Source organism: Phyllobates terribilis, unplaced genomic scaffold, assembly GCF_046119375.1.
Source record: "Phyllobates terribilis strain yellow unplaced genomic scaffold, ASM4611937v1 Scaffold_2__4_contigs__length_985480577, whole genome shotgun sequence".
Taxonomy (NCBI): Eukaryota; Metazoa; Chordata; class Amphibia; order Anura; family Dendrobatidae; genus Phyllobates; species Phyllobates terribilis.
Window position 1 is genome coordinate 18,237,076 of NW_027362762.1, and position 20,622 is coordinate 18,257,697.

Genomic DNA, 20,622 nt, shown 5'->3' on the forward strand with positions numbered 1-20,622 from the left:
GCAGTTACACATCAGAGGAAAGGCGCAGAGCTTGGCAGTTATACATCAGAGTAAAGGCACAGAGCTGGGCAGTTACACATCAGAGGAAAGGCACAGAACTTGGCAGTTACACATCAGAGGAATGGCACAGAGCTTGGCAGTTACACATCAGAGGAAAGGCGCAGAGCTGGGCAGTTACACATCAGAGTAAAGGCACAGAACTTGGCAGTTACACATCAGAGGAAAGGCGCAGAGCTGGGCAGTTACACATCAGAGTAAAGGCACAGAGCTTGGCAGTTACACATCAGAGGAAAGGCACAGAACTTGGCAGTTACACATCAGAGGAAAGGCGCAGAGCTTGGCAGTTACACATCAGAGTAAAGGCACAGAGCTTGGCAGTTACACATCAGAGGAAAGGCGCAGAGCTGGGCAGTTACACATCAGAGTAAAAGCACAGAGCTTGGCAGTTACACATCAGGGTAAAGGCACAGAGAGGGGCAGTTACACATCAGAGTAAAGGCACAGAGCTGGGCAGTTACACATCAGAGGAAAGGCACAGAGAGGGGCAGTTACACATCAGAGTAAAGGCACAGAGAGGGGTAGTTACACCTCAGAGTAAAGGCACCGAGTTGGGCAGTTACACATCAGAGGAAAGGCACAGAGCTGGGCAGTTACACATCAGAGTAAAGGCACAGAGCTGGGCAGTTACACATCAGAGTAAAGGCACAGAGAAGGGCAGTTACACATCAGAGTAAAGGCACAGAGAAGGGCAGTTACACATCAGAGTAAAGGCACAGAGAGGGGCAGTTACACCTCAGAGTAAAGGCACAGAGCTTGGCAGTTACACATCAGAGTAAAGGCACAGAGCTGGGCAGTTACACATCAGAGTAGAGGCACAGAGCTGGGCAGTTACACATCAGAGTAAAGGCACAGAGCTGGGCAGTTACACATCAGAGGAAAGGCACAGAGAGGGGCAGTTACACATCAGAGTAAAGGCACAGAGCTTGGCAGTTACACATCAGAGTAAAGGTGCAGAGCGGGGCAGCTACACATCAGAGTAAAGGCACAGAGCTTGGCAGATACACATCAGAGTAAAGGCACAGAGAGGGGCAGTTACACATCAGAGTAAAGGCACAGAGTGGGGCAGTTACACATCAGAGTAAAGGCGCAGAGCTGGGCAGTTACATATCAGATTAAAGGCACAGAGTGGGGCAGTTACACATCAGAGTAAAGGCACAGAGCTGGGCAGTTACACATCAGAGGAAAGGCACAGAGCTGGGCAGTTACACATCAGAGGAAAGGCACAGAGCTGGGCAGTTACACATCAGAGTAAAGGCACAGAGATGGGCAGTTACACATCAGAGGAAAGGCACAGAGAGGGGCAGTTACACATCAGAGTAAAGGCACAGAGCTTGGCAGTTACACATCAGAGTAAAGGTGCAGAGCGGGGCAGCTACACATGAGAGGAAAGGCACAGAGCTTGGCAGTTACACATCAGAGTAAAGGCACAGAGAGGGGCAGTTACATATCAGAGTAAAGGCACAGAGAGGGGCAGTTACACATCAGAGTAAAGGCACAGAGCTGGGCAGTTACTCATCAGAGGAAAGGCGCAGAGCTTGGCAGCTACACATCAGAGTAAAGGCACAGAGCTTGGCAGTTACACATCAGAGGAAAGGCGCAGAGCTGGGCAGTTACACCTCAGAGTAAAAGCACAGAGCTTGGCAGTTACACATCAGGGTAAAGGCACAGAGAGGGGCAGTTACACATCAGAGTAAAGGCACAGAGCTGGCAGTTACACATCAGAGGAAAGGCACAGAGTTTGGCAGTTACACATCAGAGGAAAGACGCAGAGCTTGGCAGTTACACATCAGAGTAAAGGCACAGAACTGGGCAGTTACACATCAGAGTAAAGGCACAGAGCTGGGCAGTTACACATCAGAGTAAAGGCACAGGGAGGAGCAGTTACACATCAGAGTAAAGGCACAGAGAGGGGCAGTTACACATCAGAGTAAAGGCACAGAGAGGGGCAGTTACACATCAGGGGAAAGGCAAAGAGCTGGGCAGTTACACATCAGAGTAAAAGCACAGAGCTGGCCAGTTACACATCAGAGTAAAGGCACAGAGCTGGGCAGTTACACATCAGAGTAAAGGCACAGAGAGGGGCAGTTACACATCAGAGGAAAGGCACAGAGGGCAGTTACACATCAGAGTAAAGGCACAGAGCTGGGCAGTTACACATCAGAGTAAAGGCACAGAGAGGGGCAGTTACACATCAGAGGAAAGGCACAGAGCTGGGCAGTTACACATCAGAGTAAAGGCGCAGAGAGGGGCAGTTACACATCAGAGTAAAGGCGCAGAGCTGGCCAGTTACACATCAGAGTAAAGGCACAGAGCTGGGCAGTTACACATCAGAGTAAAGGCACAGAGCTGGACAGTTACACATCAGAGGAAAGGCGCAGAGCTGGGCAATTACACATCAGAGTAAAGACACAGAGCTGGGCAGTTACACATCAGAGTAAAGGCACAGAGCTGGGCAGTTACACATCAGAGGAAAGGCGCAGAGCTTGGCAGTTATACATCAGAGTAAAGGCACAGAGCTGGGCAGTTACACATCAGAGGAAAGGCACAGAACTTGGCAGTTACACATCAGAGGAAAGGTGCAGAGCTTGGCAGTTACACATCAGAGGAATGGCACAGAGCTTGGCAGTTACACATCAGAGGAAAGGCGCAGAGCTGGGCAGTTACACATCAGAGTAAAGGCACAGAACTTGGCAGTTACACATCAGAGGAAAGGCGCAGAGCTGGGCAGTTACACATCAGAGTAAAGGCACAGAGCTTGGCAGTTACACATCAGAGGAAAGGCACAGAACTTGGCAGTTACACATCAGAGGAAAGGCGCAGAGCTTGGCAGTTACACATCAGAGTAAAGGCACAGAGCTTGGCAGTTACACATCAGAGGAAAGGCGCAGAGCTGGGCAGTTACACATCAGAGTAAAGGCACAGAACTTGGCAGTTACACATCAGAGGAAAGGCGCAGAGCTTGGCAGTTACACATCAGAGGAAAGGCACAGAGCTTGGCAGTTACATATCAGAGTAAAAGCACAGAGCTGGGCAGTTACACATCAGAGTAAAAGCACAGAACTTGGAAGTTACATAATAAAGGTGAGGACAAGCTTTGGGTTTTACACATGAGAGTTGAGGGACAGAGCACGGCAGTTCCACATCAGGGGTGAGAGTTGAGGCACAAAGCTCCAGGTTTACACTAGAAATGAGTGAAAAAAGTTTGTAGGACCTTGGTCCAGCAATATTCGGATTGGAGCCCTGTGAACCATCTACTATCTACTGAAATCCCTAGCGCCTCTGAGTGTGACATCACTGATGTACACATGAAGTCATGATGAGCCTAATAATCAGAAGAGTCACTGGGGAATCTGACAGATAGCAGACAGTTTGTTCTTGTCTGGCGGCCACAGAATACTGACTTTGTTGCTGGACCAGGGTCCTGTGAGTTGATCTGAACATCATTAATCTACACATAGGGTTTGAACTTTGTGGTTTCCCATCGGAGTTGAGTCACAGGGTGTCACGGGTGTGTTAGATATGACAGACAGTCGCCCTGCAGTTGGTTGCAGGAGATCTCTTCCTTTGGCATTACAGACACCTTCTTAGATCTATCTCACTCTAGGACCCAGCGGCTACCTTCCTCTTGCTAATTAAAACCCTGGCCTGGGTGTATAAATACTTTCACTTTGTAATAGGGAGGCGCCGTTGATATTCACATGACCCCTTGTGAAACCTTGGAGCAAGTGCAGTTCTTACTTCCTCTCCGGTGGTAAGAGGATGTGTGTGCTCTCTCTCTGAAGTCGACTCAAGCTAAGCTACTTCCCCTGTGTCTGTCTCCCCTTGTTTTCTTTAGTTATCAGTGCGGATCGACTATCGCTCATCCCCCCTTCCCTATCTAGAACCAAGCACTAAGGAAATACAGGGATAGGTTCCTGTGCGACGATTGGTGAGGAACCAATATAGGGATGCTAGGGGTAGACAGGGTGATTGCAGATCAGCCTAGGAGATTTCCACTTCACCCTTTCCTCAGGGCTTCCTTCCCCTCATCCCTTCGTGTCGCACTTTGTCTTTCCTACACTGTGCGTGACACAGGGTTTGGAGGTTACTAGTGCTGAGCGAGCATTAAAATGCTCAGGTACTTGTTGCTCGGGTTGAGCAAATTGGAATACTTGGGTGCTCGACCCGAGCAACGAGCCCAATGTAAGTCTATGGGAAACTCAAGCATTTTTCAGGCGGCTCCCCCTGGCGGTCTGCAGAGGGCCTAAAAATTGCCCAAATCGATTGGAACAGTGCTCAAATGACATGGGAACAGCATGGGGAAGACCCCTGGAAGCATCTCTGACTCCCAGATCACTGCTGTCAACAACGTTGTCAGAGTATTACGCCACTTTTATGGATTCACAATAAAACATACAAAAACAAAACTAAAATGGATTTTCCTGGAAAATATATTAAGGAACATCCTTTCCAGGGTAATGACTTGTATATAAGGCAAAATAAATAACCAAAAGCAAAAATACTCCTCCATACCTTGGGCTATGTTCACACGTAGCATTTTTGATGCGTTTTTGCACTTTTGCATTGCTTTCAACAAAGACAAATGCATTCACTGTGAAATGTAATTTTAACATTTTACAACCTTATCTGGCCATGTGGTGTGTGACACATCATCAGACACATGCATACAGTGCTGAAAAGACATGGGAACAGCATGGGGAAGACCTCTGGAAGCATCTCTGACTCCCAGGTCACTGCCTAAAAGTGTGCTCATCATAATTGATCCTTGGCACATGCGAAGATGCCTCCCGCCATGCACCTGTCATTGCAGACATGCAACAATCACCGTCCACGTCCTTGTCCAAGTGCAGCGTTCAGTTGTCCCTACCCCATTCCTTGGATTGCAAGCGCAAGTATGCAGCCAGCCACCCACCCACCCACAGGCTGCAATACTATACTGCCAAATTTTTGACAACTGCTTGCACTTGAAGTGTGGCTTTTTAGGCTCGTGGAAGCGGAATCTTTTCATAACCTCATGCCGGCGGCGGCCGGGTGTCCATACTCGGTCCCCAGCCGCCACTATTTCTCCTAGTATCGTCTCCGCCTTCCACAAGCACGGGTCCCACAACATTACCCATGCCCTCCCCAATGCACTTACTGGGAAGGACCGCCTAACCACAAACACGTGGACAGGTGAATGTGGCCAGGGAAGGTACGGAGCCAGTCCACAGCTTTTTTTGCTGAGTTGTATTTCACCACAGCCATATTCTTTAGCTTGGTGAAAGTACTTGGGAAACCATATCTACTCAGCTGTCATTTCTCCCAGGAAGTCTTCTAAAGCTGCTTTCACTTGAAATGTGGCCTTTTAGGATCGTGGAGGCGGAAGCTTTTCATAACCTCATTCCGGCAGCGGCCGAGTGTCCATACTTGGTCCCCAGCCGCCACTGTTTCTCCCGGGGTCGTCTCCGCCTTCCACAAGCACGGGTCCCACAACATTACCCGTGCTCTCCCCAGTGCACTTACTGGGAAGGACCGCCTAACCACAAACACGTGGACAGGTGAATGTGGCCAGGGATGGTATGGAGTCAGTCCACAGCTTTTTTTGCTGAGAATTGTATTTAGCTCGGTGAAAGAACTGGCATAGAGGGAAACCGTATCTACCCTGGGTGTCATTTCTCCCAGGAAGTCCTCTAATGCAGCTTGTTGCAGAAGTAATGGCAGCCTTCCAACATCAACTCGCACTTATCGGTGGTGCTTTGACACACACATCTTTCTTTGCGCATTTAATTTCATGAATACAGAGTTGGACAATGGCCTGATCTGCAATACGATTTAAGAAATAACATGCATAAGCATGTCCGATCCACATTAAAAAAGCAGCCATAGAGTGTCCGGGAACCTTCCCCCACACTTTTCTTAGCAAGGGCTGCTTCTCGGCAGGGTTGGACTGGCCCACCAGAGAACCAGAGACTCCTCCGGTGGGCCCTGGCTTCTCCTTCAGGAGAGTTCATAGTGCCGAGTTGAGGCCATGATGCTGATAGAGGCCACCATCTGCTTAGTTTTCTGTTACTTAGAATGCAAGCGCAAATATGCAGCTAGCCACCCACCCACAGGCCGCAACACTAAAGTGCCAGATTTCTGGGCAGCTGCTTGCACTTGAAATATGGCCTTTTAGGCTAGTGGAGGCGGAAGCTTTTCACAACATCATGCTGGCGGCGGCCGGGTGTCCATACTCGGTCCCCAGCCGCCACTATTTCTCCCGGTATCGTCTCCGCCTTCCACAAGCATGCATCCCACAACATTACCCGTGCCCTCCCCAGTGCACTTACTGGGAAGGACCGCCTAACCACAAACATGTGGACAGGTGAATGTGGCCAGGGACGACGGTATGGAGCCAGTCCACAGCTTTTTTTGCTGAGAGTTGTATTTAGCTCGGTGAAAGGACTGGCATAGAGAGAAACCGTATCTACTCCGGCTGTCATTTCTCCGTCACCAGGTTCCGCCTATTGTCACACACGACCATGCCTGGCTGTATGTTCAGCGGTGAGAGCCACAGATCGGGCTGCTGTGTTACAGCTTTCAACAACTCTGCAGCGCTGGGCGCTTTGTCAATTAAGCATTAAGCATGTTATCTTCAGCACAGCCTGTTGCCGCTTGGCCAAGGCAGTGCTGCAGTGCTGTCAGCTTGTGATTGATGTGGTCATTTCGGAGATGGAGGAGGAGGTGCAGGAGCTGAACAATGTGATTACATTAAGGTTAAATTGGTGACACTGTTTTTTATACTAAAGAAAGATCCTATTGTTTTGTTTTTTTTTACGTTATTTTTTAAGACAAATGCATTCAAGGAAATGTCATTTTAATATTTTATAACCTTATCTTGCAATGTGGTGTGTGACACATCATCAGACACATCCTGTTTTATTTATGATGGAGGGACTCTGAAAGTCATAAAACCTATTTTTATAGGGACATCAGACGGCCCTTACTATTCTTAAATGACCAGCAGTCGGCCCTCGCTATTGTTAGAGAGCCATCAGCCGGCTATGTATGTTGTTCCCTTCCCATGCAAGGGCTGCCAAAAATTTGGACGAAACCCAATAACCCTTTGAAGAGACATAGAGGAGGGTCTCAGTAAAAAAATGTTCCCATTATAAAGGAGCGGGTCTTCTATAGTGGTAATGCCCATGCTGTAACTACAAGGGCTACCAAAATTTGGGAAAACCCCCACTAAGAATTTAAAGACACATAGAGCAGGGCCACAGTAACGACAAATTCCCATTAGAAAGGAGAGGGTCTGCTATACAGTTATAGGGTATGCAGTGAGTCCAACGGCTGACCAAATTTAGGAAAAACCCCACTAACAATTTAAAGAGACATAGAGCAGAGCCACAGTAACGACCAATTCCCATTAGAAAGGAGAGAGTCTCCCATAGTGTTGGCCTATGCAGTGAATGCAAGGGCTACCAAAAATTTGGAGGCACTTCAATGCCCCTTGGAAGAGACGTGGAGGAGGGCCTCATAAAAAATGTTCCCATTAGAAAGGAGCGGGCCTCCTATACTTGTAATGCCCATGCACTAAGTGTAAGGACTGACAGACATTTACCCCTGGGGGGTATACATGAACATACTGTATAAAAAAATTTTTTACAGGCATCATAAACACCCTTGAAAAAAATTATGTGAGTGTTGCATCACGGACCACGGTCACCCTGGTGATATGGTGGTGGAGGATGAGGAGAAGGAAGAGGACAAGAGCAAATAGCCAAAATCAGGAAGTGTATACCCATGTGTGGGTTTGAAAAGGTGCATGGGAATACACCTCCCAAAAAAAGACACTGGATTTGACTTTATGTTACGCTGCTATCATTCGGTGGTGTTGAGAAGTCTGGCCCAATCCAGCCCTTGTTCATATTTAAAAGAATCAGCCGGTCAGCATTTTCAATTGACAGGCGGATGCGCTTATCAGTTATAATTCCACCAGCGGCACTAAAAACCGCTGTGATAAAACGCTAGCGGCAGGGCAGGCCAGGACCTTCAAGCCGTAGAGAGCCAGTTCATTCCACGTATCCAGCTTGGATACCCAATAATTATAAGGCACTGAGGAATCATGGAGGACGTTGGTATGGTCGGCAAGGTACTCCCTCAGGATCTTCACAAACTTTGCACTCCTTGTGAGAGTACCCCGTGCCTCAGGGCCTGTGCGATGGGATGGTCTGAGAAAACTCTCCCAGAACTTTGACAGTGTTCCCCAGCCTCTGCTGGATTGAAGTTGTGTCTCTCTCACCTGTACACCTTGGTTGTCCAACGGAGTGTGCCCTCTGCCGCCAGTGTTTTCAGATGGGAATTTTTTTAATAGTTCCGCAACAAGGGCCTTCTGGTACAGTTCCATTTTTGTACACCTGTCCGCCTCAGGAATAAGAGATATAAAGTTCTCCTTGTAGCGTGGGTCTAGAAGTGTCACCAACCAGTAATGACTGTCACCCAAAATTTTGAGAACGCGAGGGTTATGGGAAAGGCAGCATAACATAAACTCAGCCATGCGTGCCAGACTACTAACAGGCAAGACTTCCGTGACCTCACCAAGAGGATGACTGACCATGCTCTTCTTCTCCTCCTCCTCCTCTCTGTCCTCTGGCCATCCACGCTGAACAGACGGTATGACAGCTGTGCAGGTAGTACCGTCTATAGTGCATGAAACTAGCTCCTGTCCTTCCTCCTCCTCTTCCTCATTGTCACCCAATCCACGTTGGGATGAGATGAGGCTGGGCTGTGTGTAATCACCCTGTATGGTTCCTTGCTCCATCCCATCGTGCTCCGCCTGCAATGCATCCTCTTTGATTGTGAGCAGAGAGCGTTTCAGAAGACAGAGAAGCGGAATGATGATGCTAATTATGGCGTCATCGCCGCTCACCATCTTCGTGGAGTCCTCAAACTTTTGGAGGATGGTACATATGTCTGACATCCATGTCCACTCCTGAGGTCTTATGTGTGGAGTCTGAACTGAATACCAACGGCCTTGTTGATGCTGGTACTCAACAACTGCCCTCTTCTGCTCACAAATCCTTCCCAACATCTGCACTGTAGAGTTCCAATGCGTGGGGACATCACACACCAGTCTGTACACGGCAAGGGCGGCGGAAGCTGTATCTGACTTTCTAAAATGGGTACACAGGCGGCGTACTTTAACAAGCAGATCCAGCAGCTCCAGGTAGGATTTGAGAAACCGCTGAACCACGAGGTTATGCACATGGGCCAGGCATGGTACGTGTGTGAGCTTGCCTCGCCTCAAAGCCGCCACCAGGTTCCGGCCATTGTCACACACGACCATGCCTGGCTGTAGGTTCAGCGGTGTGAGCCACAGATCTGCCTGCTCTTTCTGAGCTGTCCACAACTCTTCAGCATTGTGCGGTTTGTCACCTAAGCATATTAGCTTCAGCACAGACTGTTGCTGCTTGGCCGAGGCAGTGCTGCAGTGCTTCCAGTTTGTGACTGATGTGGTCATTTCGGAGATGGAGGCTGAAGAGGAGGAGGAGGCTGAGGAGGATGAGGTGCAGGAGCTGTAGACCGCAGGGGCAACCCTGATTGACCTAGGGCCCGCAATCCTTGGCGTCGGGAGGACGTGTTCCGTCCCATGGTCCGACTGGGTCCCGGCTTCCACTATGTTAACCCAGTGTGCCGTCAGTGAGATGTACCATCCCTGCCCACAAGCACTTGTCCACGTGTCCGTGGTTAGGTGGACTTTACCGGTAAATGCGTTGTTGAGGGCACGGCTAATGTTTTGGGACACGTGCTTGTGTAATGCGGGGACGGCACACCGGGAGAAATAGTGGCGGCTGGGGACCGAGTACCGAGGGACGGCCGCCGCCATCAGGTTGCGGAATGCTTCTGTCTCCACGAGCCTAAAAGGTAACATTTCGAGTGCAAGCAGTCGTGATATGTGAGAATTTAGTAGTGTGGCCTGTGGGGCGTTGGCTGCATATTTACGCTTGCGTTTCAACGACTGGGGTATGGACAACTGAACGCTGCGCTGGGACAAGGACATGGACGTGCTTCCTGATGCTGCTACTTGGGAGTGTGCAATGACAGGTGCAGGGCAGGAGGCATCTTCGCATGCACCATGGACAGGGGATTGGCTTGCATGCACAACAGCAGAAGAAGCAATGGTGCCACCTGCAGACTCTGTTCCTGGACCCTGGTGTTCGGCCCCACAAAGTCGGGTGCTTTGCTGCCATGTGCGTGATCATGTTGGTGGTGGTCAGGCTGGTCGTTTTGCCACCCCTGCTGATGCTGGCCTGGCAGGTGGTGCAAATGGCCTTTTTGGGGTTATCGGCAGAGTCTTTAAAAAACAACCAGACTCTGGAAGACCTAACAGTTGTACTGGCAACTTCCTTCGTGTTGGTGTTACGGGGAACGGTTGCCTGCCTTCTGTCTGCGGCCACTACACTGCTTCTTCCTGCCTGTTGGGGTGCTCTGCCTCCCTCCCCCTGTGTGCTGCTGTCTTCGCTCTGCATGTCCCCCTGCCAGGTTGGGTCAGTTACTATATCATCCTCCACCTTGTCTTCCACTTCCGCACCCTGGTCCTCCTCCTGACTTTCTGGCAATTGTGTCTCATCATCGTCCACCTCTTGTGACACTTTCCCACCGTCGCCTTCGTGTGACCGTGGCTGCTCAAATATTTGGGCATCGCTACACGCGATCTCCTCTTGCCCCGCTTCAAGTGGACCGGGCGAGAGGCCCGAATCTATAAATGGAAAAGTGAACAGCTCTTCAGAGTGTCCAAGTGTGGGATCAGTTGTCTCTGGGTACTCGACATGGTGGGAGGAAGGAGGATCAGGGTGAGGAATATGCAGTCCAGACTCACAGCTACTGAGACTTGACCGTGTGGAAGACAGGGTGGTGGTGGTGGTGGTGGCTAAGTGACTGGAAGCATTATCCGCTATCCAACCAACAACCTTTTGACACTGCTCTGGGTTCAATAGTGGTGTGCTGCGGTCCCCTATTAATTGGGACAGGAAGGTCAGGCGAGAAGATGTGGGTGTTTGTTGTGCCACAATTTCGGCTTGCCCATGGCCTTGTCCTCGGCCTCTGCATGCACCATTACCATCACGTCTAGTTCCCCGTCCCTTGCCACGTGCCTTGCCCATTTTAAATGGAGGACAGTATCTTCCACACTCACTACAAATGACTAAGTTTGGAGCGAACTTATATGTGATCCGTGTGATGGAGAAAACAGAGTGTTAAATTCCTGGCCTGTAGGTAAGTAGTGTGAACAGCAAACTGTGGTGAATTGCTTCAGTGACACACTAAAGGAAATTTTTATTGGAGGCCAGAAATGGCAGTATTTTCTGACAACGTATATGTGATCCGTGTGACGGAGAAAACAGAGTTTTAAATAGCTGGATTTCTAGCGCTGTAATATGGAAAGGACCTGGCTGTATTCTGCAGTGCCAACAAGCAAATAGCGCAGAAAAACGGTGTTCTCTGGATTGCTTTTTAAGCAAATAATGAGGATTAAGATCCAAAAAAAAAGTATTCCTGATCCCTGAGACCTGGGCCTTTGTATAGAAATATCTAATAGCAGCAGAAGGCAGAACTGGAATGGAGGCTCTTGTGCTATATGCACTGCAGTCTGCTATATACCCTGCCTGCCTATATACACTGCCTGCCTGATATCTCTGCAGATGGATTAGTCCTCAGAAGGACTGTTTGTTAAGATGGATATGTGTAATGTATGTTTTTTCTCTCTACACTACCTAATACACAACCAAATCTCTCCCTAGCTCAGCATTCGCTCTCCCTACACTGTCTGATCCGGAGTGACTGTGACGAGCATGGCGGCGCCAGGTCTGATATACACCTGATGACGCTGTGCGGCCAGCCAATCACTGTAATGCCACAACCAACATGGCTACAGCATTACAGTGAGTGGCAGGCAATTCCTGCATGTTCATTGGCTCCCTAAAGAGTGCCAAACATGTGGGGAGGAGACCCGAGCTCCCGCCGAGCAACCCCGGAAATACTCGCCGAGCGCCGACCATCTCGAGCAGTGAGATGCTCGGGCGAGCGCCGCGCAGTAGCGAGCACGTTCGCTCATCACTAGAGGTTACACAACAGACTTGAGGCACAGAGCTTGGTGGTTACACTGAACTTGGCAGCTAAAAGCAGCAATAAGAACTGTCTGTTTGCACAATTTACAATTTAACTTACAAGCTTTAACAAGTTGAATCTCACTATTTCTGGCCACTTTCTTCGCCCAGGGCATCTCAGCATGTTCCCACCAACAATACAGATGATAGGCTGGAGGTGGCTTGTGACCATTTATAAAATCCAGGTCCACCTCTCCTCTTGGAGCCTTCTCAATACTAACAACTATCCAGAGCAGGTCCATAGTGTAGATGTTAATGTAAAATCAACCAGTTGAGTCTCTATTTTACTTGCAGAGTACATTGAGGGTTAATGTAACAAGTATGTATTGTTTCTTATCCCGATCCATCATTGTCAGATTGGAGACATCCAACATCTGTCTTACTCCACCATCAGTTGTTACTTTCCTCGGAGCATTGAACAAAAAGTTGCAAGAAGCGAGTTGCAAAGTGCAATTCTATTTGATGTCATCAATATGTTGTGACCAGATGACCCCTTTAAGGACCTCTCAAGTCTATGTAGGTGTCCCATATATAGACTTACCCGCTTCTGGTTGTGATGCACAGCGAGCCGCAGCCTGGCCAGGTTGGGTATTCCTTCCTCAAACGCCTGGTTGTCCAACTCTTCTTCGTCGCTGTCATCCCCGCAGTCATTGAGAACGGCCGTGACTTCACTCTGATTACGACACATCCCCAGCAACTCCACCGCAAACTCCTGACTCAGATCCTCTAGGCTCAAGTACTCGGGCTGCAGAGACCACAGGACACATTGCAGTATATGGAGGCATGTATAGCTGGTCATTGGTGATGTGCAGGGTAAACGATCTGTATGGATGTGATTCTATGTGGGTCTCTATTATGGTAATGCTGAACTCCATACAAAGACTGTCATTTAAAGATTACCGTCTAGTATATGTGAGTACTGGAAATATAAATCACGGTGCTGCTCAATCACAGACGCTCTGGTGTCTCCTGCACTAATGTCTGATAGCTGTGAGCCAAGTAGTGCTATAGCGGTGTGTGTATTCAGGATCTAAAATAGCTGTCAACATCAAGGCTACATTCTGTGCATGAGTAAGATTAAAGGAAACACCTAGGTTTGTAAACTACTAGGCATCACAGACTGGAGAACTAAACCACCAGACACCGGGGACTGGAGAACTAAACCACCGGACATCAAAGACTGGAGAACAAAACTACCGAACAACAGAGACCGGAGAACTAAACCACTGGACACCAGACTGGAGAAGTAAACCACTGGACACCAGGGACTGTAGCACTTAACCACTGGACACCAGAGATTACAGAACTAAACCACTAGACACCGGGGACTGGAGAACTAAACCACCGGACACCAAAGACTTTAGAACAAAACTACCGAACAACAGAGACCGGAGAACTAAACCACCGGACACCAGGGACTGGAGAAGTAAACCACTGGACACCAGAGACTGTAGCACTTAACCACTGGACACCAGAGGCTACAGAACTAAACCACTAGACACCGGGGACTGGAGAACTAAACCACCGGACACTAAAGACTGGAGAACTAAACTACCGAACAAGAGAGACCGGAGAACTAAACCACGGGACAACAGAGACTGGAGAACTAAACCACCGGACACCAGGGACTGGAGAACTAAACCACCGGACTCCAGGGACTGGAGATCTAAACTACTAAACCACCAGACATCAGAAACTGGAGAAGTAAACCACTGGACACCAGGGACTGTAGCATTAAACCACTGGACACCAGAGACTACAGAACTAAACCACTAGACACCAGGGACTGGAGGACTAAACCACGGGACACCAGGGACTGGAGAACTAAACTACTAAACCACCAGACATCAGAAACTGGAGAAGTAAACCACTGGACATCAGGGACTGTAGCACTAAACCACTGGACACCAGAGACTACAGACCTAAACCACTAGACACCGGGGACTGGAGAACTAAACCACTGGACACCAAAGACTGGAGAACTAAACTACCGAACAACAGAGACCGGAGAACTAAACCACCGGACACCAGAGACTGGAGAACTAAACCACCAGACACCAGGGACTGGAGAACTAAACAAACGGACTCCAGAGACTGGAGAACTAAACTAGTAAACCACCAGATATCAGAAACTGGAGAAGTAAACCACTGGACACCAGGGACTGTAGCACTAAACCACTGGACACCAGAGACTACAGAACTAAACTACTAGACACTGGGGACTGGAGAACTAAACCACCGGACACCAAAGACTGGAGAACTAAACTACCGAACAACAGAGACCGGAGAACTAAACTACCGGACACCAGAGACTGGAGAACTAAATCACTGGACACCAGGGACTGGAGAACTAAACCAACGGACTCCAGAGACTGGAGAACTAAACTACTAAACCACCAGACATCAGAAACTGGAGAAGTAAACCACTGGACATCAGGGACTGTAGCACTAAACCACTGGACACCAGAGACTACAGACCTAAACCACTAGACACCGGGGACTGGAGAACTAAGCCACTGGACACCAAAGACTGGAGAACTAAACTATCGAACAACAGAGACCGGAGAACTAAACCACTGGACGCCAGAGACTGGAGAACTAAACCACTAGAAACCAGAGACTGGAGAACTATATCACTAGATATCAGAGACTGGAGAACTAAACCAATGGACACTAGTGACTGAAGAACTAAAACACTGGACACTGGGGACTGAAAAACTAAACTACCAGAGACAAGAGAGTACAGAACTAAAACCACTAGACACCGAGGACTGGAGTACTAAACTACCAGACTCCGGAGACTGGAGAACTAAACCACCGGATACCCAGGACTGGAGAACTAAAACCACCGGACACCAGAAACTGGAGAACTAGACCAATAGCCTCAGAGACCGGAGCACTAAACCACTAGACACCAAGGACTGAAGCATTAAACCAGCGAGCACCAGAAACTGGAGAACTAAACCACTAGCCACCAAAGATTTGGATGTTAAACTACCACAGACTAGAGAACTAAACTACTAGACACCGGGGACTGGGACATTAAAACACTGTCCATCAGCGCACGGGAGACAAAACCACTGAACAACAAAAACTGAATAATCAAATCATCAACACCATTGACTAGGACAATGAATCACTCCGAACCAAGCACTAAACCCTTGGATACTAAGAACTAGAAATCTAAATCAATAAACTTCTCTAATTGGGACACTAAATCACTGGGCACCAGGAACTGGAGCATTAACCCACTAGACACCAAGGACTGGAAAACAAAACCACTGGGCAGCAGAGAATGTACCACAAAACAATGCACAACTGGGATATTTAACAACTGGACATCAGGGACTGGGATAGCAAATGTATGGACACCACAGAGCGGCAGATACATCCACTAGACGCTAGGGACTGCAGAACCAAATCTCTGGACCAGAGACTAAAGCACAGTATAAATGTAGTAGCAAAAACCATTGAAAATTAGAGTATGTGACACAAACTCAACAGACACAAGGGGCTAGAATACTAAACCACTGGACACGAGGGACTGGGACACTACATCAGCAACACCAGGATACTAGGACACCAAATAACTGGATACCTGGACTGCGACACTAAACCAGACAACGCAGATACATATACGCTAGTGTTTACCATATCAGTAATATTGGGCGCCAAACTGTAAAAATAAATAACCAACCTTAAACTCCGGCTCCTTTCTCGAAAGTCTCTTAAGTTCTCGACTCAGCTTAAAGGCTCTCAACATGGCGTCTTCGCTTGCGATGGACAGATAAGCCCTGCTGGCAATTCCCTTATAAGTGTTGATTCGAGACAGCGAGAATTTGAGAAGATCGTACTTGCGTCCATTGCTGCACTCCAGACATGTGCAGGAGATCTTGTGCGGAGTGGTGATCACGTGGCCTTTCTTCATAAGCATCTCCACAATTTCATACAAGTCCTTCTCACAGGCCAAGGTGAGCGGAGTTACACCAGGAGCAAAGCGGGAGTTGTCAATAGAATTGTCAAAGAAAGCCATTGAGAACGACTTGATGTCCATCTTCAGCCCTTTCTCTTGGTCCAATCGATCCAGTAACATCTTAACCACATGAGGTTGGTTGGTGTCAACAGCCACGAGGAGAGCTTCATGGATCTGTCGGAAATCAAACTTCACACAATGCAGCAGGGTCTTCATAATCTCTTCATTTCCTGTACGGATGGCGAGATTGAGAGCCTCCCGCCATGATCTGTCTTCACTATCGTCCAACTGTCGCAGGATCCCATCACTAACATGGAGAAGCTGCTGCACCTGAGGAAGGTTCCCATCATGTATAGCATTGATCAGAGTTACCGGAAACTTCAGCTTCTTATTCACTATTTCTCTCCAGTTTGCTTGCTATAAGAGAAAGTACAAGAATATAGCTACTATAATACTGCCCCCTATGTACAAAAATATAACTACTAGAATACTGCCCCCTATGTACAAAAATATAACTACTATAATACTGCCCCTATGTACAAGAATATAACTACTATAATACTGCTCCATATGAACAATAATGTAACTACTATAATACTGCCCCCTATGTACAAGAATATAGCTACTATAATACTGCCCCCTATGTACAAAAATATAACTACTATAATACTGCTCCTATGTACAAGAATATAACTACTATAATACTGCTCCTATGTACAAGAATATAGCTACTAAAAACTGCCCCTATGTACAAAAATATAATTACTAGAATACTGCCCCCTATGTACAAGAATATAACTGCTATAATACTGCTCCTATGTACAAGAATATAACTACTATAATACTGCTCCATATGAACAAAAATATAACTACTATAATACTGCCCCCTATGTACAAGAATATAACTACTATAATACTGATCCATATGAACAAAAATATAACTACTATAATACTGCCCCCTATGTGCAAGAATATAACTACTATAATACTGCTCCATATGAACAATAATGTAACTACTATAATACTGCCCCCTATGTACACGAATATAACTACTATAATACTGTCCCTATGTACAAGAATATAACTACTATAATACTGCCCCTATGTACAAGAATATAACTACTATAATACTGCCCCTATGTACAAGAATATAACTACTATAATACTGCCCCTATGTACAAGAATATAACTACTATAATACTGCCCCTATGTACAAGAATATGACTACTATAATACTGCCCCTATGTACAAGAATATAACTACTATAATATTGCTCCTATATACAAGAATATAACTACTATAATACTGCCCCTATGTACAAGAATATAACTACTATAATACTGCTCCTATGTACAAGAATATAACTACTATAATACTGCTCCCTATGTACAAGAATATAACCACTATAATACTGCCCCTATGTACAAGAATATAACTACTATAATACTGCCTCCTATGTACAAGAATATAACTACTATAATACTGCTCCCTATGTACAAGAATATAACTACTATAATACTGCTCCTATATACAGGAATATAACTACTATAATACTGCTCCTATATACAGGAATATAACTACTATAATAATGCTCCTATGTACAAGAATATAACTACTATAATACTGCTCCTATGTACAAGAATATAACTACTATAATACTGCCCCTATGTACAAGAATATAACTACTATAATACTGCCTCTATGTACAAAAATATAACTACTATAATACTGCCCCTATGTACAAGAATATAACTACTATAATACTGCTCCTATGTACAAGAATATAACTACTATAATACTGCTCCATATGAAGAAAAATATAACTACTATAATACTGCCCCTATATACAAGAATATAACTACTATAATACTGATCCATATGAACAAAAATATAATTACTATAATACTGCCCCCTATGTGCAAGAATATAACTACTATAATACTGCTCCATATGAACAATAATGTAACTACTATAATACTGCCCCCTATGTACACGAATATAACTACTATAATACTGCCCCCTATGTACAAGAATATAACTACTATAATACTGCCCCTATGTACAAGAATATAACTGCTATAATACTGCCCCTATGTACAAGAATATAACTACTATAATACTGCCCCTATGTACAAGAATATGACTACTATAATACTGCCCCTATGTACAAGAATATAACTACTATAACCCTGCTCCTATATACAAGAATATAACTACTATAATACTGCTCCTATATACAGGAATATAACTACTATAATAATGCTCCTATGTACAAGAATATAACTACTATAATACTGCTCCTATGTACAAGAATGTAACTACTATAATACTGCTCCCTATGTACAAGAATACAACTACTATAATACTGCCCCTATGTACAAGAATATAACTACTATAATACTGCTCCTATGTACAAGAATATAACTACTATAATACTGCTCCTATATACAGGAATATAACTACTATAATACTGCCTCTATGTACAAAAATATAACTACTATAATACTGCCCCTTTGTACAAGATTATAACTACTATAATACTGCTCCCTATGTACAAGAATACAACTACTATAATACTGCCCCTATGTACAAGAATATAACTACTATAATACTGCTCCTATGTACAAGAATATAACTACTATAATACTGCCCCTATGTACAAGAATATAACTACTATAATACTGCCCGCTATGTACAAGAATATAACTACTATAATACTGCCCCCTATGTACAAGAATATAACTACTATAATACTGCTCCTATGTACAAGAATATAACTACTATAATACTGACCCCTATGTACAAGAATATAACTACTATAATACTGCCCCCTATGTACAAGAATATAACTACTATAATACTGACCCTATGTACAAGAATATAACTACTATAATACTGCCCCATATGTACAAGAATATAACTACTATAATACTGTCCCTATGTACAAGAATATAACTACTATAATACTGCCCCCCTATGTACAAGAATATAACTACTATAATACTGCCCCTATGTACAAGAATATAACTACTATAATACTGCCCCCTATGTACAAGAATATAACTACTATAATACTGCCCCCCTATGTACAAGAATATTACTACTATAATACTGCTCCCTATGTACAAGAATATAACTACTATAATACTGCTCCTATGTACAAGAATATAACTAATATAATACTGCTCCTATGTACAAGAATATAACTACTATAATACTGCCCCCTATGTACAAGAATATAACTACTATAATACTGCCCCTATGTACAAGAATATAACTACTATAATACTGACTCCTATGTACAAGAATATAACTACTATAATATTGCCCCCTATGTACAAGAATATAACCACTATAATACTGCCCCCTATGTACAAAAATATAACTACTATAATACTGCTCCTATGTACAAGAATATAACTAATATAATACTGCTCCTATGTACAAGAATATAACTACTATAATACTGCCCCCTATGTACAAGAATATAACTACTATAATACTGCTCCTAAGTACAAGAATATAACTACTATAATACTGACCCCTATGTACAAGAATATAACTACTATAATACTGCCCCCTATGTACAAGAATATAACTACTATAATACTGCTCCTATATACAAGAATATAACTACAATACTGCCCCCTATGCACAAGAATATAACTACTATAATACTGACTCCTATGTACAAGAATATAACTACTATAATATTGCCCCCTATGTACAAGAATATAACCACTATAATACTGCCCCCTATGTACAAAAATATAATTACTATAATACTGCCCCCTATGTACAAGAATATAACTACTATAATACTGCTCCTATGTACAAGAATATAACTACAATACTGCCCCCTATGCACAAGAATATAACTACTATAATACTGACACCTATGTACAAGAATATAACTACTATAATACTGACCCCTATGTACAAGAATATAACTACTATAATACTGCCCCCTATGTACAAAAATATAACTACTACAATACTGCTCCTATGTACAAGAATATAACTACAATACTGCCCCCTATGCACAAGAATATAACTACTATAATACTGACTCCTATGTACAAGAATATAACTACTATAATATTGCCCCCTATGTACAAGAATATAACTACTATAATACTGCCCCCTGTGTACAAGAATATAACTACTATAATACTGCTCCTATGTACAAGAATATATCTACTATAATACTGCCCCCTCTTCACAAGAATATAACTACTATAATACTGCTCCTATGTACAAGAATATGGCTACTATAATACTGCCCCTATGTACAAGAATATAACCACTATAATACTGCCCCCTATGTACAAAAATATAATTACTATAATACTGCTCCTATGTACAAGAATATAACTACAATACTGCCCCCTATGCACAAGAATATAACTACTATAATACTGCTCCTATGTACAAGAATATAACTACTATTATACTGACCCCTAT

General features: G+C 45.1%; 1 protein-coding gene across 3 annotated transcripts in view; it reads right to left on the bottom strand.

The window, feature by feature from the left end:
- The window catches only part of LOC141189426 (short transient receptor potential channel 2-like), a 182,774-nt gene that overhangs the window by 149,626 nt on the left and 12,526 nt on the right, over positions 1-20,622 (bottom strand). For all 3 annotated transcript variants that reach the window (XM_073661143.1, XM_073661145.1, XM_073661144.1), the window contains exons 2-3: positions 15,883-16,575; positions 12,727-12,930 (exon numbers count right to left, since the gene is read on the bottom strand). In XM_073661143.1, the coding sequence (XP_073517244.1) occupies positions 12,727-12,930; positions 15,883-16,575 (897 nt within the window). The remainder of the gene's footprint in view (positions 1-12,726; positions 12,931-15,882; positions 16,576-20,622) is intronic.